At 44.9% G+C, this 25,459-nt stretch overlaps 1 protein-coding gene across 6 annotated transcripts in view; it reads right to left on the bottom strand.

The window, feature by feature from the left end:
- The window catches only part of NCAM1 (neural cell adhesion molecule 1), a 301,367-nt gene that overhangs the window by 45,036 nt on the left and 230,872 nt on the right, over positions 1 to 25,459 (bottom strand). For 5 of the 6 annotated variants that reach the window (XM_012659194.1, XM_012659197.1, XM_012659192.1 and 2 more), the window contains exons 2-9: positions 22,642 to 22,716; positions 20,677 to 20,895; positions 19,490 to 19,633; positions 18,959 to 19,096; positions 17,735 to 17,852; positions 17,127 to 17,296; positions 10,712 to 10,854; positions 322 to 472 (exon numbers count right to left, since the gene is read on the bottom strand). In XM_012659194.1, the coding sequence (XP_012514648.1) occupies positions 322 to 472; positions 10,712 to 10,854; positions 17,127 to 17,296; positions 17,735 to 17,852; positions 18,959 to 19,096; positions 19,490 to 19,633; positions 20,677 to 20,895; positions 22,642 to 22,716 (1,158 nt within the window). Of the gene's footprint in view, positions 1 to 321; positions 473 to 4,604; positions 4,635 to 10,711; positions 10,855 to 17,126; positions 17,297 to 17,734; positions 17,853 to 18,958; positions 19,097 to 19,489; positions 19,634 to 20,676; positions 20,896 to 22,641; positions 22,717 to 25,459 lie in introns of all 6 variants that reach the window. The other variant, XM_012659193.1, reaches the window with a different exon arrangement.

Below are 25,459 nucleotides of genomic sequence, written 5' to 3'. Positions count from 1 at the left end.
TCCTGTCTCCTGGCACTGGGTGTGCTCTGAAGCAGAGGTGGTGCCTGGTAGAGTGGAAGTCAGGGCTGTTTTGGAATTCCTGTGCACACAAGTGGCATGGGGAGACTCAAGGGGCTTTGCAGGCTTGTAAGAAGCCTGGGGATGGTGTGTGCGCGGTGGCTCGGGGGACACAGCTCTGAAGAGGCCTGGCCTAGGGCCGACTGCCAGGGGGGACATGAGCAGAGCACTCAGGGTAGGGCATAGGTCCGTGCTGCTGTTTTCCCCTCATCTCGATCCTGCACTGTCCCTCCCTCCCCTGCGTCTTCCCCAGTCCTTCCTCACATTGCACTTCCAAGTACATGGACTGGGAGTCCTGGCCGATGGTGTTGCTGGCAGTGCAGATGTACTCTCCAGCGTCTGTGTACTGGATGCTCTTTAGGGTCAGCGACGACACGCGGGCGTGGCTGCGCACCACCATGTGCCCATCCAGGGTCTGCCGGGAGGGAGGGGGCATGTCAGAGCCTGAGGCAGGGTGGCAGGCAGCAGTGCTATGGCAGGGCGGGCGAGGAGACTAGGCCATCACTTGTCTGTGACCAGTCTGACCCCCTCTCCTCTCTGAGACAATGGCTGAGTCTTACTTTAGGTGCCACCTAATAGGGGAGGCTGTGGGGAACACCGTGGGGACTTGGGTGGATCCAAACCAGAAAGCGGGACTCAGCTATGTCAGGTGGCTTTAACTAAGTGCCAAGACTGGTTTGGGGCTAGGTCCCTCAAGTCGACTTTATTTGGGATGTCTAAAATGGAACCGAAAGCCCTGGCCAGCAGATACTCCCACAGCAGCAGCCTTGCCTCATGAGATTCTGGGAGCCTGCCTTCCCCTCCCCTCCTTCCAATCTTCCCATCTGCCAGTTCCATGCTACATGTACATGGGATAGAAAATTTGAATATGCTCAACATAAGAAATTATACAAGAAAGCTATATTTCTGCAGATGCCTCTCTTTCCTGGGTGCTTAAAAGTGAAATAATTCCATTTAAAAACAAGTCAAATAACTCAAAGCTCAGGAGTTGAGCTATTGAGCTGGAAGTGAGAGTAACTAGGTTCTTTCTGTAGGGACAGTGGTACAGAGAGTCCCAGGCAGATCTGGGGTCCTTGAGACCATGGTCATCACCATTTCATAGGTCTTGATATTGCAATTGGCTTCCTGGGTCTCCAGAATTACAATGACTGGCCAAAGAGAGGATAAGCATAAGGTCCTTAGGCAATGAGCACCGGAATATCTCCCAGGGTTTTTCCCCTTGACATTCTAAGTGAAATGGCTGCTAGCCCAGAAAGAGTCTAGGCATGTGGGCCAAGTTCAGATCCTCAAGAAAGCTGGTAATCTGAAGAAGGGGTCCCCTGTTCCTTGTGGGCTGGGCCACCCTCTTATCTCCAGTATATGATGTTCTGCAGAGATGGAGAGGAGGCTGTGCTGCATCTGGCATCTGATATCCCCTCGGTTGGGTCTTTAAAAAATGAAAGAGCACTTGGCTTCAGGTTCTGTTTGTACGCTGGTTTGGAAGCTTGAAGCCCAGAAATGCAATGTCATATGACAGCCAGTCTAGGATGCTCAAAAACAAGGAGCATTGGCCTTGTGCAGCAGCCTCAGACCTACCACAAGAAGTCCCTTTGCCATCACTAACAGATTTAGTCCACTCCAGTTACTTAAGTCCCCTCACATTTCATGTCTGGAAGCTGGAAAGCAACTTCTAGCAAGAAGACAGCAGCACCAAGCAAAGTCATCACTGTCTATCGCTCTGACTGCCACTCCTCCCTGAGATGAGTGTTGTGATGTTGCCATTCAACTTACAAACCTGGGGGCCTGGTTGGTTGAGAAGCTGTACCCCACACTAATAAGAGATGACAACACACAGGTGTGCAGCATGTCACTAGAAAGCCTCGAGACCCCAGTTTGTTGGGTGGATCACAGGACCCCCTTTCTCATGGGCTAGCGGTGTTTTGCTGATACATCCCAGTGGCTCTTTTCATACACCAGAGAAAAATCTTTAGCTGTCAGTCTACACTAGTGGCATGGAGAGCATGAAGCCATCCCTGCATTTATCTCTAAAGGACTGGCCTGACCTGCTTGTCACTCCTGTTTTCCAAAATCACAGCAAGGCTGAAGGCAGAGGGAACTCGAGGTCCATCCCTGGCCTTTCTAGTTACCTCTGTGATGCCAACGAGGAACTGAACTATGACTCTTTGTGACACAGACAGGACTGGTGCATGGGCTGCCACCACAACCCTGGAAATTTGACCCTAATTTTCAGGAAGTCAAGAGAATATTTCCATAAGGAAGAGACAAAGAAAGCAATAAAAGAGGCAAAGAAAATTATGAGGTAAAAGTAGGACTTTAACAACAGGGAGGAGCAGTCTTTACTTGGAATAATCTAGAAAATGGTTGAAGAGAAGCTCAGAAAATGGTGGCATGGACCACCATACTTTTTTTTTTCTCCTATCTGGTTTCTTTTCTGAACTACTCTGTGTGGAAATTTCTCTCCTTTAATGATGTCAACAGACCAGTAGGTCTGTTGAGAATTCTGTAGAGAATTCTTATTTTGCAGTGGCTGACTACAGATCTGATGATGGGATTATTTGCCAGATACCCAGTTTTCCCTTTGAGGATACACAAGTAGACCCCATGTGATTAGATTCCCACCCCCAACATGTTTTACTCTGGCCCCAGGACAAAGTCAGACAGTGACACCTATAAGCCATCCAGACCAAAAGCCATGCTGACACCCAGGCTGTGGCGGCAGAGGGAGCAGATGAGCTCTGGGCAAGTGTGGAAAGATCATGGTGGCAAGAAGATCTTTTTTTTTTTTTTTTCCCAAAAGGCACGAAAGGCAATTATAATTCTTCTTCTCATCAAAATATTTTTGCCTCCCATCTAAAAATGCTAAGGCTTTTTAGAACTTACAAAATGAAATTGGCCCTAACCCGAGCCTTCTTTGACACTCATCTGGACTTAAGGTCTTCATCCCTGAATGAGACAAAAAGGAGAGAATAGAACTCCCGAGCCCCAGGGGCAGCCTTCGCTTGAAAGTCAATTATGACCAAAGTGAGACACTCCAGATAAGGACACTTCTGGAAAACGGAGTGAGGTGTCTGCTTTCCTGGGAGTAAACCTATTACTTCCACTTATAACAATAATTCTCTTAACATCGCTTTAATGCTCCCTGATAAATCTCAGCTCCTCCTCTAAATCAGATGACAAAGGAAAGATGTCCAAGGCCAAGCAGAATGAGATCTGTAGCTGCTTAAGAGTGGCTGATAATTAACCCTCTTCTGTCCCTTTCCCAGTCCCAAAGGGTCCATGATATTTTGGGCAATAAAACACCCAACCTGTGAAAGCTCTAAGTGATTCTTGTGCCACAGAAGGGAAGCATTTCATTGAGGATGTACAATTAACTGCATTTCTATGACCTGGAGGAAGGCGTGGTACAAAGGCAGCTTATAATGAACTAGATTTGATAATGGCAGTGTGTTCACATGCAGATACTTGTTCAGTGCCTGGGGACACGCAGGCAACTTTTAAATATTAAACAGCATTAAATATGCATAGCCATGACCTGAACACATGAATTATATGTTCTGAATAATTATCATTCCTGAAAGACTGAGAGGATAGTCTTTAAAATTAAAATACAGAGTCTATAGGATCACCATATTCTGCATTTGTTTTTATAGTACCAAAGCTCCATTGGAGAAGAGACAAAAGCTATTTTTAAAGAAAGTATGTATAGATTAGATCCTTGAATCTCATCTAAAATATACTAGTTTTTATTTCGTAATATGTCACTTAATCGACAAATCAGGTAAAAAATGATAGGCACGATCATAAGTATGGTCTTGGGATGTAGCAATTAAGATCTAAAGATTAATATTTAGCTTCAGTTTTCAAACTAGGTCCCACATTACCCAAACTGAAGCAAGTAGTCAGAGAAATTTCAAACGCTAAATGCCACTGACTTTAAAAAACATAAAACGATTTGTACCAAATCGTTCTAATCTAGTAAATTTAATGCTCTTTAAAAGTAACAGATATGTTTAGCAATTTGGGAAAACCAACAAGAGATGTCATTTGCATTGCTTTTGAGATGAAATGCGACGTGGTAATTTTCCAAGACCAATCATTATAAAATAAGTGAGCAACAAGATGAGTTGAGCTGGAAAGGAAAGGGATGAGTGGGTGTTTAGATCACTAACTCTATGACTTTATGGTCCAAAGCCACATGAACCACTGAGAGTTCAAAAACATTTCATCATTTCACAACTCCTGGCCTGGGAATTGGGGCAATTTACTTCTATCAGTATAATTACCTGGATGCGATTTTACCAGCACCAGCAAGAGAATAAGATCCAGTTTTAGGAAATAATAAGGATTTGTTCATCCACTCCCAACACAGCTTGCTTGCTCATCCTAAAAGGACACTATTGCTAAGTAATGTCTACCACTATCGACCTATTCTGTAATCTAACTAAATTACTAATTAGTTTAGCATGTCTGGTTATTAAACTGCAACGGTGAGTTAAACTGTAATGCTTTCAAAACTAAAGACTGGCTAGCGGTCAGGTAAGCTATACCTCTTGCTTCTCTGGTCGAGTCCACGAAGCCTGGAGAGAACAAGATATAAAACACAACAAGAAAGCAGTAAAATTTTACAACATGTTGCTTTAGAGAATTGATGTATCACACTGCATTCCGTGCACATGCAGCTTCTTTTTAATTCAGAACTTTTTCCAAGGCCCACTTTCAATGGTGTGTTTATTACCCAATTTAATTTTAAGATTTAGCTTATGTTCATCTTTTTTCCCCCTTATGCACATTAAAATGTATAACTCAAAAGGTAAAGCCTTTCCTAATCTTCGGAGACATATATATGGATACCAGCAGACACATCAGACTGCTCCTATTCCAAAACACTTTAAATATTCCTGGTAGTATTTGGTGACACTCTTAGTTCTAACCACATAATCTACAGATACTTAGCAGGTTTCCTCCTTTGGATTTTATTAGACAGCTTATCACAGATATACTAATGCCATTTTATGCTCATGCATTTTATAATTTTTTGCATGCAGTCTATTAAAAATCAGGAACAAAGCAAGGAGCAAAGAGGTACGCTAGAAATGAGAAGTATGCAGTCCTTAAGACTATGGGTCTGGAAGCTTTGAGGATACCAAATGCAAGTGGTTGTGGTAGAGTTCCAGTCCTTAAAGGCAGAGAACGGCCAATGGCATGCGTGTTCCAGCATGTACCATCTTCATCAAACATGGCATTCACGAGGGAGTGAGCCAACTCAGGGACACAGAGGTCTGGGGACTTTTCCACCCATGTAGATTTTTTATTTCTCTGGCACTTGGGAATCTACTCTGCTTACAGTTTTTCATACCAGGAGTTAAAGACATTGTAGCTGCATTGTTCTTTTTATTAGGTGGCACGACTGCCTAATTGTCCCTGATGTTCAGATGGAATAAAGATAGAAAAGATGCTAGAAACACAGCAATGCAATCCAGGGAATGCAAATGAGGCAGCAAACATTTAGTACGAGTTCACTAAATGCGATGAGCTTTTGTGAGACATGAAGATGGAAATATTGGGTCATGTCACATGATGTTAGAATGAAGAAGGAAGTGAGAACAGAGGAACATGCATAGACTAAAGTAACAGTGGGCCAGCATGTCAAATGTGGTTGCCAGTTCCACATCACTGAGAAGCTTGTCTGTCACATGCCAGGGCTATATGAATTAAGATCTTTCTTTTTTTTTAGGGGCCATATCATATACAGTTATTTGCTTTTCAAATCTGATACTTCTTGTGTCTCTCCCAAATCACTACGGTTCTTTGGCTTTTAGAATAAATAGTTGATAGTAACACAATGCTTCTAGTATCCTGCTTTCCTACCCGTATGCCTGGTGGAATGATAGGAAATATCTTGGCCCTACTAATTTGGTGGAGCCGTGGCCCAATTTAAGACAAACTGATATGCAAATATACACACTTATGAAATACATTAGGGTATGATTAGTAACGCTCCAAAAATTGTTAGTTCTAGGTTGTTTTAACATTCACGTTTTATTATCTTACATATCACTCTGCAGGAATATGTATATAAACTAAGGTGAAACATCTCTATAATTATCCTAAGCAGTCCCTGTTTTACATGTACCCCCACAGTGGATAAGTCAGACGCTGCTTAATGCAGTCACCTTTTCAGCATTTAAAAGTGGGCATTGGGTTTGTGTTGAATCAGGAATTCTTTTTGGGAAAAAGAAAGCAGCAGCTTCCAAAGAATCCAGAATTTCAAAAGGTCTCGCTTATTTGTAGGATATTCTGTCAGCCCTAGATTCGAGGTTCAGAAGGTGCTTTTCATTTTGTTTTCTCTCTCTTCTGATCTCAACTCTACTACGCTTTTCCTTAATCATTAAGGCTTCATAGACCTTTCTTTCCAAGTTATTTCAAAGATACAGAGATGTTCAAATAAGCACATGATGGACTTTTTCTGCCAGGGATAGAGTACGCAAATCATCTTCCCTGGTCTCAGTATGTAATTAGTGCCTGGAATTTAGCATCTCCCCCAAACACCTGGCAATATTGAATAGGAATCTGGGCAGGATGAGTAATGAAAGAAACGTGGATGCACAAACTTTCTGAAAGATCACAGTGACCTTTATACACATGACTGAACTGACTTATGATGGTCAAACATTTTTTATTTTTGGTCAACATAAGAGCGACCATTAAGAAATGATTCAACTTTTTGACAACTTACCTACTTTAATGATCTCAGTGACCCAAACAATTAGACTTAACTTAACTATTAATATTATCAGTTGCTGAGCTAAACCAACTCTACTAGCTGAAGCCTAACGGATAGACAAGGATCATTCTCAAACAAGTGATTAGACTCGATCAGACACACGAGCAGAGGTAGGGTGGGATGTTCATGCTCATCGTATTGGTTTTTGCTTTATCTGCCCCCTTCCTTTTTTAATGAACAAGAACATTGGAATTCCATTAGAAAGGCACTCATCGTGTGCCTCGGTTGAAAGCCTTTTCCCCCCCTCTTCCCTTAAGAAGGGTAATACTAAACTCAGCAGTGAAGCAAAAGGCAAAGCTGCTTTAATTAGCTTATGTTGTAACTAACTTTATTAAAGGAATCATTGAACCTTCCGCGAAAGCCATAAAAATCACGAGAGAGCACCATGGCACTGTGGCAGTCTAAGGGTCTATACCTGACCTTGTCCCAGTCAACATTTTTATCAGTGACTTGGGCAAAGATATTTCAATTAAGTGTTCATACAAGGTTGGAACTAATACAAATGTTAGATGCCAACTGCATTGGGAAGGCTACTCGATTGCCTGCCCTTGGGCTCTATGCTTAGAGCTGGGATCCCCATTGCTTCTATCTCATTACTTTTAATATGCATATATAAAATAGGGGGCCCATGTGGCTTGAAATGCCCCAAACCCACAGACTTCTAAGGAGAATTCTGATGAAAAGCAGTCCTGACCGATTGGAAAGATAGGCTCAAATAGTCATTCTCAAGCCAGGGGGGTGTTTGTACATGCGGCCTTTTTAGTAATGATTAGAGTTGGCTACTGGCATTTAAGGGAAGGGGACCAGCAAGAGATGCTAAATATCTTGCAATGCATAGGAAAGTCCTAGGGAAGGAAGATTCTTCCCAAATCGCCACGGTGACTTTGTTGAGAAACCCTGGGCTGCAACAAGCAAAATATAATTTCTTAACAGAAATAAATATAAAATTCTGCATTATTGGTTAAGCAATCAATTGCATAAGAACAGGAGAGGGGATATGTGGCTTCAATGCAGTTCATGTAAAAAAGACCTGAGCCTTTAGTTGACCACAAGCTCAACAGGAAGCAAGACAATGAGGCAGCTGCTCAAGAGCTAATGCACCTTTAACTGTGTGTTGGTGTTCAGATCAAGGAGGCAAGAACCCTACTGGAGTCTGCAGTAGTTACACTGGACATGTCAAAATTTTAGAAGAGTGGGAGTGAACTGAAGCTACCTAGTATAGGACAACTGGAGGGGTAAAAACGTGGAAACCATAACATATGAGAAACAGTGAAAATAACTGGTGTGTTAAAGGAAAGATGAGTAGATTGACTGAAGGAAAATTAGAGAGCACTTTGATGGCTCTCATCCAAAGGACTGAGTGGCAGAGCTGGGGAGGACTGAGTGAAGGGGGGCACTAAAGCAGTCCTTTCTGTCCTTCAGTGTTGGCCAATTCCCTTGCAGAGGACCGATGCCATCACCCTTCACACAGGGGCTTGGTGACCTCCTGGCAGGGATGCTAAAAAGGGTGCGAGGTGAGACTGGATGACCTCAAAAGGTGCCTTTCAACCTTCTATGATTTTGGCATTTTATGTGTCTCACTCTCAGGAGGCTTCTTTACCTGGTCTATTGTCACCTGCTCAGCCAATCATACTGATCTTAAAAAGAAAATTGTTTTCTTCTGCTCCTACAATTCAGGGATGCTAGTAATACTGGTACCTAATTACATATAATGCAACTTTGGATGGAGGAGAGCATGGGGAAAGGCTGCCAAAGTAAAAGCAAAATTTACTATCTGGACTCCAACCTGCTCATGAATAGCCCATATTTGTTTTCTTAATTATTAGCCATCCACAGTATAAGATGGACATCATGCCTCTTTATGTCAATATATAATTGATGGATTAATGGGAAATTTTCTTATGCAGCTTCATTTAGGCAAATCCATTGATCTGTTGTCACATCATTGGCTGATTTGGAGGACTCGTTCTAACACTGATTCACTTGTGTCCCAATCACGTCACTTCAAGTAGACTTGAAAGTAGTCCAGAGTAAAAAGAACCATAATATCCAATATAACCCATGTGGCTGGGCTTAAATGATTATCAAAGACAGATGATCTATACTGATAACTACATTATATTAAAAGTTGTCCCTTCTAGGCTTGAGATAGTCTCTGCTGGACACCTTCAGTCTCAATATTGAGTAAGTGTAAGTGTGTATTTATTCCTGGCTATTTATTCTCATTCTATAAAAATGAAATCACAGATACAAGCCAGAAGTGCCAACCTATTAAAGAACCTTGGTAGGCACAAATCTTAATAACCCTTCTGGTCTAGCTTGGCTGTTGAGCTATTCCTAGAAAAGATTTTAAAAGCATCATTCATCTGAGACAGATATTATTTCTGTCCTTCACTGCAAGTCAAAGATATATACTGGGCCACTCTGGACAAATATACTTTTTTAGCTGATGTAGAAAGATCTGCCTGGCAGTGGCCCTATGGTATAAGCCCTGAAATGTACATTTAATCCACATAACACACATGATGGGAGCTGAAATCTTAGCTGAGGGCTTAATTTCAATGTCGATAAAGAATGTATCCAAGTAAACACCACATTTCTTAATCTAGTTGGTTTTCACAGTATCAAACAGCATATGTGAGTTTCAAAAATACTTAGCAGTTCCTCAGTTGAGATTTTGTTAAGTTGAATTCAACTCTAGAGGTAAAACTTGCAAAAAATAAATAATGGGTTATTTGAAATAGCAATTTCTGTTGCTTTTGATTTAGTTTTGTTTTCTATTCGTTGGTCAGAAATAAGTTCCTCAAATGCAAAGCCCAAATTTAGCTCTAGTATTTCACATTCCCCTTTTCTGGCTTTATTTGAGTTTATCCTCTCTAGGCATTTCCTTTAGGCAGGCAGAAGAGTGAAGATCTATCATTTCTGACATTCTGGTCAATAAGCAATCCATTATAAATGTTCTTTAAGACTAAGGCCATTACTCCTGCATAGGTGACAAAACTTTGGCCAACTAAAATGAAGCCCATTACTATAGGATATGCGAAATGAGATTGGAGAAGAGCCATAAGAGGGTTTAAGTTGCTTTAAACCCAAGCTTTTTCCTCTTGCTTTTGACCTACTCAATAGCCAAGGATTGCATGACATGTGGTCACTTCAATTTTTATATATTGTCAATAATAAAGATAGCTTTCCGGTGGCCTATAAATCCATGTGCTTTAAAGGTAAATCTCTTCAGTTACTTTAACTTACCAGGAAGGTTGGTACAATGTTCTTAAAACTTCAGTGAATATATTGTATAACTGGTATAATCATCATTTAGAAACTGCTAATTATTTTTGCCTTTAGAACAAAATGGTATCCAAATGTGACCAAGAATACAGGCAGACACAAAGGCAACCAAGCTTTTGTGCATAAGTGCATATATAGCATGAGTATACAAAACGCAAGGAAAAGAATTAATAGGCTCATTTTGATCCCGATTATCTCTGGAAGACATTTCCTTAGGTGCTTCTGAGATGATCATAATGTCATCTGGTGCACCAGGACCTTGGCTTGTCCTTGTTCCTCACAGTTCCATAACCCTGGGTTTGAAAATCACTATTGCCTCCCTCCCCGAACATCCAAAGAGCATGCCCATTAACATCACACCCCTGCTGCCCATCTATACAAGGAATTGTGCCTGTTCCATTGCAAGGGGATGCTGAGCAGGCCATGTCCTGCAGACTGCAGGAGGAAGGCCACAGGCCCTGGGTATGGCCTTTGCTGACCACATTCCAGCTTTTAGCTCACCAAAGAGAACTGGGCACAGGCAGACTCAATCTGCTTCAAGTCTACGTTCCATGGCCCTGAAACTCTTGGGCAACATTATACCTTTTCTTCACTGCTGATGTTCCGGGTGGAAGTTCTCCAGGTGATGGAGGGAATGGGGTCCCCAGAAGCTTCACAGGTGAGAGTAACCTGCTCCTCCAATTCCATGGCAGTCTGGTTCTCTACATAAGTGATTTTGGGTTTTGCTGCAAAGACAAAACATTTCTTTGAGTTTACCTAATTACTTAGCTTTCTGGCTTTAAATGATGATGTGCACCCATTCAACTAAGGTTATCTATGTACAAAATACAAGGCCCTGATCTAGATGTTTTAGGAGATCGAGAGCTGAACCTCCAAGAAGCTTACAATGAAGTGGGCATGTGAAAGCTCAGAAACCACAGGAATCATTACAACAAACTTATCCTGTAGAATTCAAATGCTAAGAGCAATGGATGTGGGGGAAAGACGTGGAGGAAGAACACTCCCCTGGTTGGAGCCTTTAAGAAGAGACAGCTTTGAGGCTGGGCCATTAGATTTTCAGCAAGTAGAACTTTGGGGTAGAGACAGGGTCTTTCCAAGTGCAGAAAACTGCTTGAATAAAAGCAAAGAAGGGAGAACATGTGTAGAGAGGGCTGGGAAGAGAGCAGCGTGGCGTGAGGCAGAGGGAGGCAGGCTGGATTGGTAGAATTTTACCCACTGGCTGGTGGGGCCCAGACCACCGGCAGAGTTTGGTCAGGGGAATGGGGTCATTCGTATTTCAAGAAGCTTAGTCTAGGAAAATTTTAAGATGGTTTAGAATGGAGAAAACCTTGAGGTGGGAAAACCAATATGGAAGCCCTGGCAATGACCTGGATGTGAGGTAACATTGAGCCCTGAACGAGGCCGTTTCGGGGGAACAGAAAGTCAGGACAACTTTAAGAGAGATGCTGAAGGGAGGTTTGGGGGACAGAGCAAATGGATGGAGGGCACGTAGGGATGGAGAGAGTCAAAAGAAAGAGTAAGAAGGAGTACAAATGACTGTGACACTTAATGACTAGAAGATGGTGTCAGTAGACGAGGAACTGGGCGGGGGCTGGGGACGGGCTGAGGAGGGGAAGGAGATGAGTTGAGATGAGTTCATTTTCCAAATGTTTTGGGTAATGCAAGAAAACACAAGCACTCCAAAGCAGAGTTAAACGTTAAAACATTAGAGAAAATTGAATTTTGCCAATTTAAAACAATTATGCTCTGAAATTGCTGAACTTTCCATAGAAGAGAAAAGATAACTCTGCACAAATGTAACTTATTTCACTAATAGAGAAAAAGGACAGGCTAGACAAACAAGCAAACAAAGAAATCAGAATTGTAGCTGGTTTTTGAAATAACTACATTTGCTTTATATTCAAACTCATACAGGAACGCCAAGTAGGCTAATGAAGCACTGCCTGTGTATAGCCTCCAAGTTGAGGTCTTTGCTGCTGCTTTAATAAATGGAAAACAGTGATAGAGCTATACATTTTTTGTAGCAAATGCCTGCTTCTATATAAAAACACCTATCTAGTTCAAATATTCTCATAAAGTTAATCTGTACTAACTAACAGCTTGCTAGCAAATTCTTTTCTGATGGATGGTACGTAAGGCACATCCCAACCCAATGTGGCCAAATGGTCACAAATTTGAGTTGATTAAGTCCACATGGATGAGGTTTTCCTAGAGAAGGCTTTGAGTTTATCTTGATAAATATGATTTTCAAGGAGGTTATAACTTGTATTGAAAGGACTAAGTTCTAAGTGCCATTGAATAGGATTATTTTAAGAGGGTAAAATAATGTAAAATACAGGTAAAATAAAATAAACCGAAAACACAAAAAGGTAAAGAGAATAAAGTAAAATAAAGGTAAAGTAAAAGTCAAATTTCTATACTGTCAAAATCACAGAATGAAAAAAGTAAAACAAAAAAAATTCAGCCAAACGACTGAATTTACTAAACTGAACAGTTGTTTTGGGGTCTGGAGATAGTCCTAGGGAGGCTGAATTTCTGCCCTCTTGGGACCTGGTCAGACTCTGAGATCTAGACAGTGTTTCTCTGACCTTCTCCTGACCTACAGCATTTTGTCCTGGCAGCCAAAGGTTAACAGAAGACAGACAAGGGTCAGTTAACATCTATTAATATTTGGTCTCGGTGGCTCCATTTCCCACATGGTTACAAAGGGCGCATTGTACAAGTCCTCAGAAAAAAGTAAACCATATTCTTTTTAAAAACATTATTAACAGTGGCTAATCTTGTACAGTCTACAGAGGGCTGCTGGAAGGAGGGCGAGCTTCTCACTGATGACTTAATCTTCTCTGACTCCAGAGGCAGTGCTACTGTCAGACCTAACTTTGAAGGTTTAGAATATCGCCTTAGCAAAAGCGATGTATGTAATTTTTTGTCTAAATTGGGACACTCTTGAGAATGAAGAGGGGTGCTCTAAATAATTACATCAGGACAAGGGGCATTATTGGGCAAACAAGGACACATGCTGGGTCACCCGGCTTAAAAAAGATTCCCTCCCTCTGCATTCCAGCACCTAGAGGAATCTCTCCAGGTCACACCTTCTGACAGTCCTTGCTGCATCTTAATTAAGCTCTGCTGTGGGCCCTTAGCTTTTGGATCCCTATTCTATTCTCCTCCTGCCTCCATGGGACTTAGTGCCTCGGACTATTCCACTGCACCTTTCCCCAGGGACCCTCTGGTAAGCACAGCTGTCCTGGGAGTGTGCCAAGCAGGCCTGCCACTCAAAGCCAGACTTGTCTACTCCCACTCCTCCAATCCAGGCTCCTGCAACCCTAGCCCAGGGAGTGCCCTGAGGCCCCTGCTTTGCTGAACAAAGATCTTGGACAGTATACCTGGGCATGCCCAGGTGCACCTTCCTTCAGGCTCCTGCTTGTTCTCTGCCGTATCCCTCAAGGATTGCTTTAGTCACGAGGTGTCAGCTAAGCAAGGCTTCTGTCTGCTGGTGAACTAGCCCACAGCAGTAAGAGACCTCAAGAGCTTTAACACGAGATAATAAGCATCTGGGGAGACGAAACTTCTTTAGAAGGGCACATGGGGAAAGGAGCAATGGAAATTCACTGCCAAATTTAAAGAAAGGTAGGATGCAACTGCTTAGTAAAAAGAGCACCTAGCTAATAACTAGGGCAATGCATGCTAGAATGTACCCTTCTCTTAGGAAAAAATGATGTCATTTAGGTACAATTGTGACAGTCCCTAACTTAGATATGTCCCTTACCTACTGACTGCCATCCCTTCTTGAAGCTACCAGAGTTCTGAGCTCTTCCTTACTATCTAAGCTACAGGATTCTTTCCTCTTCTACCTCTTGCTGTAGACTCTGCTACTGCTGGGGGACCTGCCCTGTTTCTCCACCAGTGATGCCGGAGGGTGTTTATGTGTCCAAGGTGGAGGGTGGGAAGACAAATCCTGTGTTGCCAATTCTCCCATCCGACTTCCCCCGCCTCATCACCTCCTCCCCTTGACCTGGCCCACTTTCTTCATTAGCCCATGGTCCCACGTGGTCCTGCACTCACTACCACCCACCCCTCTTTCCTGGGGCAGCCTCACCACCAGAGAGGCCAGGAAGGGAAGCTGAGATCTGCTCTTGCCCAGCCACGTCAGAGCTGAGTGTGCTCCTACAGAGAAACATGAGCTACGTGGTGGTAGAGGCAGAGTGCGCTAGTTCTAGTATTGCTGGTCATTCCCTATGTGATCTAGACACAGTGTGTGTTCTCTTGGGTTTCATGGAGTGGCAACCACCACTGTGAGCTTAGGGAATGGAATTTGAAGCCAACTGCCTTGGTTTGAGTCCTGGCTTCTTGGGTGGAGCAACCTCATCTCTCTGTGCTCAGGGTCTTCATTTGTGAAATGGGGATCATAATTAAATCTAGCTCACAGGGCTGTGATGAGGATTTAAAAGAGCTAATTTATGGATAGCACTTCACATAGTGCTTGGCATATTATAAGTGCTTGGTTTGTGTTGGTTGTTATTATTATTACTTTATGGGGTTAATGTCTAAAATATTAATAATTTCCTAAAGACAAATGATGATAACATGTTTCCAGGCTCATCTCCCTGCCACGTGTGCTATGCTTCATTCACATGGAACTAATGGCAGTCCCTTCATTTATTCGAATACTAGTGCCTATTATATGCTAGGTACCGTCCTAGGCTCTGGGGACATATCTGTGAGTGTAACAGACACAGCCCGTCCACAAACAGCTCTCGCTCAGCAAACATATGCTTTTCCTACCTCTGTGTCTGTACACAGGCGGCCTGAAATGGCCAACCACCCCATCTTCTGCTGGGTAATGCCTACTCGTGAAATAGCACGTGGTTGTGATGACTCTTTTTTTTTTTTTTTTGAGACAGAGTCTCACTTTTTTGCCTGGGCTAGAGTGACATGGCATCGGCCTAGCTCACAGCAACCTCAAACTCCTGGGCTCAAGCAATCCTTCTGCCTCAGCCTCCCGAGTAGCTGGGACTATAGACATGCGCCACAATGCCCAGCTAATTTTTTCTCTATATTTTTTTAGTTGTCCGATTAATTTCTTTCTATTTTTAGTAGAGATGGGGTCTTTCTCTTGCTCAGGCTGGTCTCAAACTCCTGAGCTCAAACAATCCGCCTGCCTCGGCCTCTCAGAGTGCTAGGATTACAGGCATGAACCACCGTGTCCGGCCGTGATGACTTCTTCAACTTATGTCATGAAGGACCAGAAATCTTTCCTGTAAAACGCTGTGCATATTGCTCTTATGAAGTCATTATAATGGGTTGTCATTTCAGATTCCAGCGGTGACCATCTACATTAGCCTGTGAACCTGCTCCTGAGGACAGAGTCCGTGCTGTTCACCTCTGTGAACTCAGCAACGGCTGGGTCCATAGTGGGTTAAATGCTGCTGACACTATTATAACTTATATGCTTATATGTTTATCTCCCTCTTGGTGCTTCTCAGGGTCAAGGGGCCATATCCCTACTCATCTCTGTAGCCCCTTTGTCTAGCAACAATGATGCCCAATAAATATTTATTAAATGAAGGAATAAATTAACAAACGCACCTGTATTTTTCTATAATATGGGAAAACTTAATAAAACCTCAGTGAGAAGACTCTCAAGAATATTTTTCAAGAAGTTTAGCATTCACTTTCAAGTACCTATTACACAAGTAACTTGAACCAAACGGATAACCTGTTTCTAAACCCAGTTGTCATTACGGAATAAACAGCAGGTCATTTGCATATGAACATTGATTTTCAAAGGTCTGTGTTTACAAACGGCTCTCCTGATCAGGCTAAACAAACAGGGTTCAACCCTGGTTTCCAGATGCACTGGAACAGCCCGTCTGGCATTTGTACTCTAGAAGCACCTTCTACAGGTGACCACCTTATCTGTGTTTTTCAAACAGATGTGAAGACAGAGTTGAGAGCCACTACGTTAAACATTTCTCTGCAACAAATGTTCTCTTTTCAAGGTCAGGTCAAAATGCATTTCAGTTCTGAAAGAAATGAACATTTTCTGAGTGTATGAAGATAGAGTGAGTAGAGATGTGGTGGCTCTTTTCATGACGTCCTGTGACACTGCTTAACACAGGCAGGGAAGGACGCAGAGGAGGCGTGGCAGCCAGCCAGTTGGGCACTGTGTTTACCAAGGGCCTATTGTGGATCCGGTGCATTTAGAGTCAGGGAAGATGCGATGTACAAGACAGCCAGCGTTCTGCCGTCTTGGAGTTTACACGCTAGTGGAGGTGAAAGACGAACAATCCCCCAAACAGCTTCGTAGATGAGATTAATTCGTGTTCTGACAAGTGCAATAGAGGAGGTAAGAGCCATGACAGAGGTGAGTGGTGGAGGTGGGTGGGCATGGGGATGGGGGAGCTGTACTACCCAGGGCAGTGGGGGCAGGAATCCTCGAGAAGGTAGGTTTGGGTTGAGATCTGCATGATGGATCAAAAAGCTGGCTTGGAGGGGACATGAGGAATGATATTCCAAGCAGAAGAAATAGCAAGTGCAACGTCCCTGAGACAGGGAACAGGCTCGGTGTGTCCGAGGGACAGAAAGAAGGCCTGTGTGGTCGGAGAGCTTCAAATGTGGAGCACAGTGAAGGAGAGACGAGGCTGGAGAGGAAGGTTTGGCCTTGTAGGCCCTGATGGGGGGTCTGGATTCCATTCTGGCTGCAAGAGGAAGCCGCTGGGGGATTTTAAACAGATGAGTGGCACTTAGGCCACTTTGGCTACCATGAGTAGAAGGGAATGAAGGGGACCGAGAGGGAATGCAGGGAGACCAGCAAGGAGACCGTCCCATTGTCCAGGTGAGGCTGACAGTGGCCTGGACTACGGCTTAGGTGGTGGAGCCGGTGAGAAATGGTCGCGTTTGGGATACATTCCAAGGTGGCGCGAACACAGTCTTGCTGATAGGTCAAGTGCATGGTATAAGAGGAACTGTGGCAGAGCCATGACCTTGGCCTTACCAAAGACTTTGAGGTGGATGGACGCATCCTGCTCTCCAGCCTTGTTCTCAGCAATGCAGACGTACTCAGCCTCATCGTTCTTGTCCACCTTCCTGATGGTCAGCTCAGAGCTGTCATCGCTGAAGATGTACTTCTCATCGTCTTCCTCATTCTCTATCTGTTCTCCATCCCTGCAGGGTAAAGAAACGCAAAGGAGCATGATTTTGACCACAGAGTTGAGATGTTTATTTGTAATTACTTTGCACAGAATGCTGACAACTTGGTGTCACAAAACGTTAAGACACCAAGTTGTACTTCCGCATATACCTTTTATTTCTCTACTCATTCTTGGGACTCTATCCAAGGGCTCCAAACTACACAACATGAAGGTTTCAAAGAGTCCTCCCTACCCGCAAGGCTACACCCTCTGGTTCTGCCCCTGCAAGACTGGAAATGAAGGAACAATTCAATGCACAAGGCAAGAGAACCTTACAGAAAGAATCCATTCTTCACCTGCAGATAACACTCCCAAGAAGCCTACATCTAATCTGCTATAATGCCAGAATGGACCAGACCCTATGATGCCCCCTTTTCCATTCCATGATAAAAGCCATGAGCCAGTTTCTTACTTTGTCCAGCTCATGGTGGGCTCTGGGAAGCCGTCAGCGTCGCACACCAGGGTGACGGACTGTCCGAGGTTGGCGGTGGCATTCACAATGTTCTGCCTGGCCTGCACGGTGGGTGGCACTGAAGGAAAGAAGGGTGTCAGATGTGGTTGTGAAAACTTGGAAGAACCCAAAGGCCTGGAGAAGAGGCACCTCCAGGGGCCCCCAGGTCAGGGGGTCTCAGCCTGGGAGTCAAGGGTCCCGGGTGGCTGCAGAGTCAGTGTAAGTAATCTAAGTACGTGTGCGTATTAAATTAACTACTGTAAAGTGAATAGGCAGTTCTCCCACAGACATGCATTCTTGTTTTCCAAGAGTTGAGAAGCTATAAAAATACATTTTACTCATGTTAAAACAGTATTCGATTTATAGTAGCTATTTTTCATTATACAGTTTCTCAATCAATGCATATTAAATATAATAGCTACAAGGGTCAGTGGAACTTGACGCTAAAAAGGGGCTCTTCATACTGGAAAAAGTTGGAAACTACTGCTCTTGGTGGTTAGATGGTTAATGCCAATTGGAGACGCACCAGCTCCCCAGAGAGTGACATTTCTCTGTGATTGTCATAAACAACCTTGTGCACAAACTGTTTTTTACCAAAGGAATGAGAGGGGGAGAGTTTGGCAAAAAAAAAATATGTATCAATAGTCAAAACAATTCAACCATGATTTACTTATTTTCTTAGTACTGACATTATAATTTCCTGTAAACATCTTGTAAATGTCAGATCGATTCCATGGGTGTGTTTATTTGACATTGCAAATTAAGATTAATAAGCCCACGGACCATGATTCTGACTCTTCTGAGGCCTGAATTGATTGTAATACTTTCCTTGAACATTGAACAGGGAACTAACTTCAGGATTACAGTGACATCGAGGACAATGAGGGGGAAGAAGAATTTATCAGTAAGCATGGGGAAAGTTTCTAGTGCTGCAAGACAGTGAAGGACATTCAATCACTATACAAAAAGCCCTCACAGTTGAGGGGAGATCCAAAAGGCAAGTGTATTTTTAAAAAACCAAAAAAGTCCCCCACAGGTTATGGTGGGAAGGGGATGCAGCTGAGATGGATGAATGAGTCAGGGCAGGATTTACTTTATAGACAAAAGAGGAATTAAAGAGAATGGTTTTGGGAAACCAAGGTCGTAGCAATGCAGACAGAGAGCAGGAAGAACGGATCTCCTCACCATTCACAACGACCTGAATGTCCTTGAAGTTGATCTCCCCCCGCGCCAGGATCCTGCCCTCACAGCGGTAAGTGCCCTCATCTGTTTTCTTGATGCCTCGGATCTGCAGGTAGTTGTTGGACAGGACTATGAATCGGACTAGAAGAGACAAGAGGCGGGTTCACCCAAGGATCAGTCAGAGAACTCTGGTATCTGCAGGCACTTAGCTCAGCCTCTTTCCTTCTCCCTAACTTCAGTCCCATCGGGTGGGGTTGTAAGCTGAAATAAGAAAATGTGTCCCTGGCTCTGAAATACAGCCAGGAACAAAAGTCTACTGGAAACTTGTCTTTTGCTTTGAAGAGGAAATCAAGTGTCTGAATGTCTATACCAGCTATAGACGTATTTCCATTCAGGACCTGGAAACTGCATGCAGGTTCTGGTACACCTGAATCTGAGTTCGGATTGGAATGTCTCAGGTGCTGGTAGAGGTAGACAAACTAAGGAACTTGGTGGCCCAGAGGAAAGACAGCTGCCGGGAGATTCGGGTCTCACCGTCTTTTTTCAGGACGACATCTCGGCCTTTGTGTTTCCAGATGATGGTTGGTGGGAGGGAGCTGACCACATCGCACACGATCACAGCATCCTCCCCCTCCCTGAACTCTTGTGGGGTTGGTGCATTCTTGAACATGAGCTTCTCTGGAAAACGAGCAGAAGAGTGAAGGAGAACAGCTGGCTCTTCCACAAAGATCCCTTTCCACTAGAGCCATGCTGCCTGGATTTGAATCCCAGGCAAGTTGGATCCTGATATACGCTGTATGAGAAGGGCACTTGGCCACAAACGCCAGGTGGAGCAGCTGGCAGAAGCAGGGGAATATATTATCAGTGCTCGACACCCAATATCTACTCACTGAGTGCTACATTTATCACACTTTGTGCAAAAAAGGTCTACGGGAAGAAAGGAATGTCTTTACCAAGGGGTCACTGTCTCATGGGGTCCCTGGCCTGAGGGACAATGCCAATGAAACACAATGCCCAGGTAGAATGAATTGGGAGGACACCTGTTCTACAATGAGTAACAGCAGTCATCAGTCCCTTTTTTGTCCCCCGCTTGGACCCCTACCCCCAGCCCCACCCCAACTTCCCTACAGAATAGAGAATGCTGAAGAAAAGATCATAGGGAAATCACACTTAGTGGCAATACACACAGTGGCAATCAATACTGTTCCATTAGCTGTCGCCCTCCATTACTCTGATCAACGGGACACATGCATGGTAACAAGGTAATGAGATGCCACCTCCAGACGGGGTTTCAGTGGCAATGGGAACTTCCTGCTCTGAGTGGCACAGAGTGTTCAAATAATAATCCCCCATCCTACGGAGCCTTTGGGCAGGGCAGAGTGAAAGAAGACAGGAATTGTATAAGCTCAGTCAACGCTTGGGGAACAGACAGATGAGCCCCTAACAGACCTCTGGGAGCTGTGTAATTTGAATTTAGAGACTGGTGGCCTTTGGGGGGTAGCTGTGACCACTGTGAACCAGGGTTGTGAGTTCTGAGTTGGCCAAGCGTTGTTTAAGAACGTAGTGGGGCTCTGAGCTAAGTCAGAAAAGACTTAGGGGGAGAAGAAGGGACCTGTGAGGCCCTCCGCTGGTCTTCTGTTGCCATCTCACCCTTCCTACAACCCACGTGTCTCCTTGACAAGGAGAGGACACAGAACATAGGAGAAGAAGGAGGCTCTTACGGAAGATCTTCACGTTGACGGTGGCCTCCGACTCACTGCCATCCTCGCCAGTGACCACACACTTGTAAATGCCGGCGTCGTCGATGTTGGCGTTGTAGATGGTGAGGGTGGAGGAAGAATCGTCGTTCCACACCACTGAGATCCGCTGCTGGTTCGGGGTAAGCTTTTCTCCGTTGGGGGAGAACCAGGAGATGTCTTTATCTTTGGCATCTCCTGCCACTAAGGAGGAAGAGATTATTTTTAAACTACCGAAGTTGAAAGGACTAAGTCCCTTCCAGAGTGGGGGACTCAGCAAGAGTAAATGAACAAGAGATCAATCAAGGTTTCAACATCGGGGAGGGCTGACCATTTACGTTAGAACGATATGTAGTCCTTCTTGGCTTCTGTGTAACTAGTATATACATGACACCTCTGGCAATAGTTGAAAAGAACTCAGCAACCGCTTGTGCTGATTTATTTATTTTAAATCAGGGTCCTACCTTTAGTGAGGGAAGAGATATTTGTTCAGGACCTACTGTCTGCTGGAAATTATGTGCCTCACAGAGAGGGGAATGAAAGGAGTTAGTATATCTAGGATCTGCGCCCAGGGGCCCAGCTGCTCTGAGCCGACTGATCATCTTGTTTTCAAAGGCTTAGATTATGGTGTCCTGAGCTGAAGCTGAGATACTGGCTAGCGTAGCAGTCCAGATTCCAACCACCTTTATTCTAGCATCTGCCTGCACCAAACTGGCGTAACTGGCAGCACCCCCTGCCTCAGACAGACAAATCCACCTCCTCCCATGCTGTAAGGAAGGTAGCCAGAGCTGGCCAGGCCTCCTTCCCCAGGCACCCACGAGGAGCGGTCTGCAGCTGCAGACCTTCCCCAGACATCGAGCTGGAACAGGGTAAAGGGCTCTCAGACCTGGTGGACGTGGCTGCACCCTGCCTCTTTGCACGGCACCCTTCACAGCCCGCGCCACCCAGCCCTGCACAGATGCTTAGTATGGAAATGAAGCAGTCTCCCTTTCAAGTCCCATCATGTTCTCAATAAATATCGCTATTTGCAAGATGTGCTGTGGGCTCCACGGCTGCATCTCCAGATCATTGAAATTGCTGTAATGAAGGCAGAGCCGAGTGAACACATCCGGCGGCCACAAGCCACCTCATCCGACGCAAATCATGATAGCATTTAAGGGCCCCTCCCCGCTAAAAGCTGTTTGCTAAATGTCACAGTTTACACCTAGCTCAGCTCTTTCCTGGTTCTTCCATGTTCTGAATCCCAGTCATGTCACATACAGAGAATCTGAGCCTTAATTTGAAGCCCTTTCCACCCCAGGACATTTTCTGATAATTATCCGAGCTGTGGAAATAGGGCCTATTTTTTAAACAAAAAACAAGGATGCCAGGTGTGACATATCCCAGAACTCTTTGGTGAGGACTATGGAACAGAATATTGGTATTCACAATAGATCTGGAAAACGCAGGATATATGTACTTAAAACAAGTAACATACCAGAATTCAATTTACTTTCAGGCAAGTTTTAGACCTTCTTAGATATTCAAGCTCTGGGTGATTCTAAGAAATAGGCCTTAGATCGACCTATAGCATTATTTCTGAGCTGGTGCTGCTCTCCATTGTCATTTATAGAACTCTGGGTGTTTACAGAGCAGCACATCTGGGATGATTCAATATTCTGGTAGTTGTGCTGATTTTCCTAAGAAAACTCCGAGCCTCCTCCATTGTCAAGCTGAAGTCTAGAGGACACATTCCGCTATGTTGAGGCAGCCTGTGTGAGGGGAAGGAAAGGGCCTGAGAGCTCGCCTGGCTCTTGAGTGGTCACACTACTGACCCTGTAGCAGAGCGATGCCCAGAATTCTAGGTGGGGTGCGATCAGCCCGGCACACATGGCCCACGGGTTTCTGCTCTGTCTGATGAATTTCTGAAGCAAATTCTAAAATGCAGTGGGTGGGGCTCAGGGCACTTGCCTTGGCATAAGAAGAATTTGGACTCTCCAACGCTGATTTCCCCTTGGCTGGGAACAATATCCACCTGCAGAGAAACTGAAAAAGAAAAAGTCCAGTTCAAATATACATTCTAATTTTAGAGAATAAAATCCACAACTTTCATTCAAAAGCAGGGTCCCTCGGCTCACTTTAAGAAAGAGTGAAGGGAGGAGGTTGTTTGGGTTTTGGGAACTTGTCACCACCAAAGTGTCCTCACACTGCAGCCAGGAGTGGACACAGCCCAGACCATTGCCATCCCCTATCAGAGAGTGCAGGTCCCCCGGGAGATTCGGAGTGATGTCTGCCCTAAATGTTTCGGGCCCTTTGAGAAGGCTTATGGTCCTGCTCCAAACAGCCACACTCTGGAGTTCCCAGAAATAGCAGCCCAACCAGTTCCTTTTGGATGTCAATCTGAAGTGTCCCCACGGCTGTGTCAAGAGCAGGAAGCCTGATACTCCAGAACTGAGCTCAGGGGTCTCTCACAATTCCGGATGCTGCCATGCTTCGTCCTTATGGAGATTCACACTGATTTTGAGGCAGGGGATGGTTAAGAGTAAATGTTCACCTTCCCTCGTGACTATAGGATCAACACACGTGTCTCCATAAGGGGAGACAACATCAAACATCATCACCTCAATTAGTCAGATACTCTTCTGAAATCCTGTAGTCTCTGCTCTGCAGAATTCCCTGTACTCTTGGCTACTTTTTCTGAATTTTTCTCTGAATATCTATAGGCTGCCATTCCATTGCACTGATAAGACAAAATACATTGCACCAGATCGCACAGATTCCTATGTTCATCTGCTCCTTGTTTATCTGCTTGGAGCAGATAACTGTTCCTCATGAAAATATAGTTTTATGGTAGAAAATATGCTTTATTCATTCGAATTCAACTTCCTTCTGCCTCTCTTCCTCTTAAGTACAGTAAATCCAAAATCTAAAGGCCAACAGACATTTGGTTCAATGCATGGAGCTTCTTAAAGCCAATAAGGAGGGGCCTGAACAAAACAGGCCAGGGAATAGAGACTCAGTGAGCACATCCTTCCAACAGCCATTTTCTTTTCACAGTAGAATGAGGGGAATGCTGGTTGCCATGGTGACTGACTTGCAGGCAGAGCTGCCGCTGGTCTCGTTCTGTGCTCATTTGATGAAGAGACTACAGTTGCGCGCAGTGGACCATAGCGATCAAAGGGCCTGCTTGGGGCCAGGAAGGGGGTGCACGGGAGCACCCTGCTACTGGGAGTGAGGCTTTCCTAACCATCCCACCAACAGACAAGGCAGGTCATGGAAAAACCCAGCAGAGGCTGCAGGGAGGAAGGCGTGGCGTGGTGGGGACAGGAGGAGTGGGGGTTTGGGGAGGACTGGGGCATGTGGCAGAGGCAGGGTGAGGATGCCAAGCTCTCCTCTCTGAGGATTGGGGGTGGGGGTGATGCTGACTTCCCAGTGCTGGTTTGGAAGAAATGTAGTCGTCTAGGGGCAGCCAGTCTCTGCCTCCTGGGACTGCTGCTGCTTACTCATTCAAGGCTCAGGACTGAAGTCTGGCCTGAGAGCAGTTTCCTGAACTTGGCCCGCGGCACACAGAGCTGCACTAGAATACGATGCCGGTGAGGGTCATGGCGGCCACGTCCACCTGTGCGGGTGTGACCAGCTGTGCCTGCTTTCTCCCCTCATTCTCCTCCACATCGAGTTTAGGCACCACTCAGTTCCACACTGTGAGAGCCGGTGGCGGGGGAGCGGGGGGTTCAGAGGCCACCATGTCCTGCCTCCTCACTTTCCAGATGAGGAAGAGGTCACTTCTAGTTAGGGCCACGATGGCTCCACCGCCCAGGCCTGCTGGCTCGCAGGTAGGTGTTCTTTCCACTGTGCACTGCTGTCTCTGCGCAGAGGGTGAAATGTTTCCATTCGGTGCAACACACAGTCTGGGACCTGAGTACCAACCCTCAGATTCACCATCCCTTAACAGAGCAGAGCACACCCAGCGCTGGTAAGAACCCTGGTATCTGGGGGAGCCTGCGGCCTCACAAAGATGGCTGCAGGCCAGTGCCGTCCACCCTAAGGCCAGCCAGGCCCTTTCCTATTGCCGGCTGTGGCTCGCATTCTACAGGAACTCCGGGCCTGTGACACCCAGAAGCTGTGCCTATGTCATTGTCACCTAAGTCACGGACCTTTCTGGAGTTTACTGGGGCATTCTTTAAGAATGCGAGGCAGACCCCTCCTGAGGAGTTCCCTGGCCCATGTGCTGAGCATTAGCACCGGCGTCAACATATGGATCCAGTTACTCTCGTGCAGCCCTTACTGCTCTGGTAAGGATATTCTGGTCCCGAGTGAAAAAACAGCCTTCCTTTGCTCAGCTCTTTCCAAACAGAACATGGCTCTCCGGGGGCCAGAGAACATGGCCAGGCTGAGGAGTTTATACCCAAATGTGGCCAGGATCTATCTTTGGGCCATGGGGAGAAAAGAGAAATGAAAATTTCAAAGGAATTCCCAGCTTAATGGGATACCCCAAACACATTTATCATCATAGAAGTTTTTTAAAAGAAGAGACTTCTAAAAGAAGAGACTCCTTTTAGACTCCTGGCCTTTTGCACACATGGAAAAGATAGTGAATCCTCCCTCAAGACACTAGAGACAAAGCTGGGCTGGAGGGACCCCGATTCTCTGGGAATCAATGCCAGGATGTTTCCCACTGCAAAGGCACAATGACTGATTCTTCCCCAAATGCAAAGCCCTGAAATATTAGGTTTAATGACAGTAAGTGGAAATCTTGCTCCAAACTCCAAACTCTTCTCTACTTCTTGCT

Source organism: Propithecus coquereli, unplaced genomic scaffold, assembly GCF_000956105.1.
Source record: "Propithecus coquereli isolate 6110/MARCELLA unplaced genomic scaffold, Pcoq_1.0 Scaffold6, whole genome shotgun sequence".
In the NCBI taxonomy this organism is placed as follows: Eukaryota; Metazoa; Chordata; class Mammalia; order Primates; family Indriidae; genus Propithecus; species Propithecus coquereli.
Note: the sequence above shows the minus strand (reverse complement) of the source record. Positions and strands in the feature narration are given on the sequence as shown.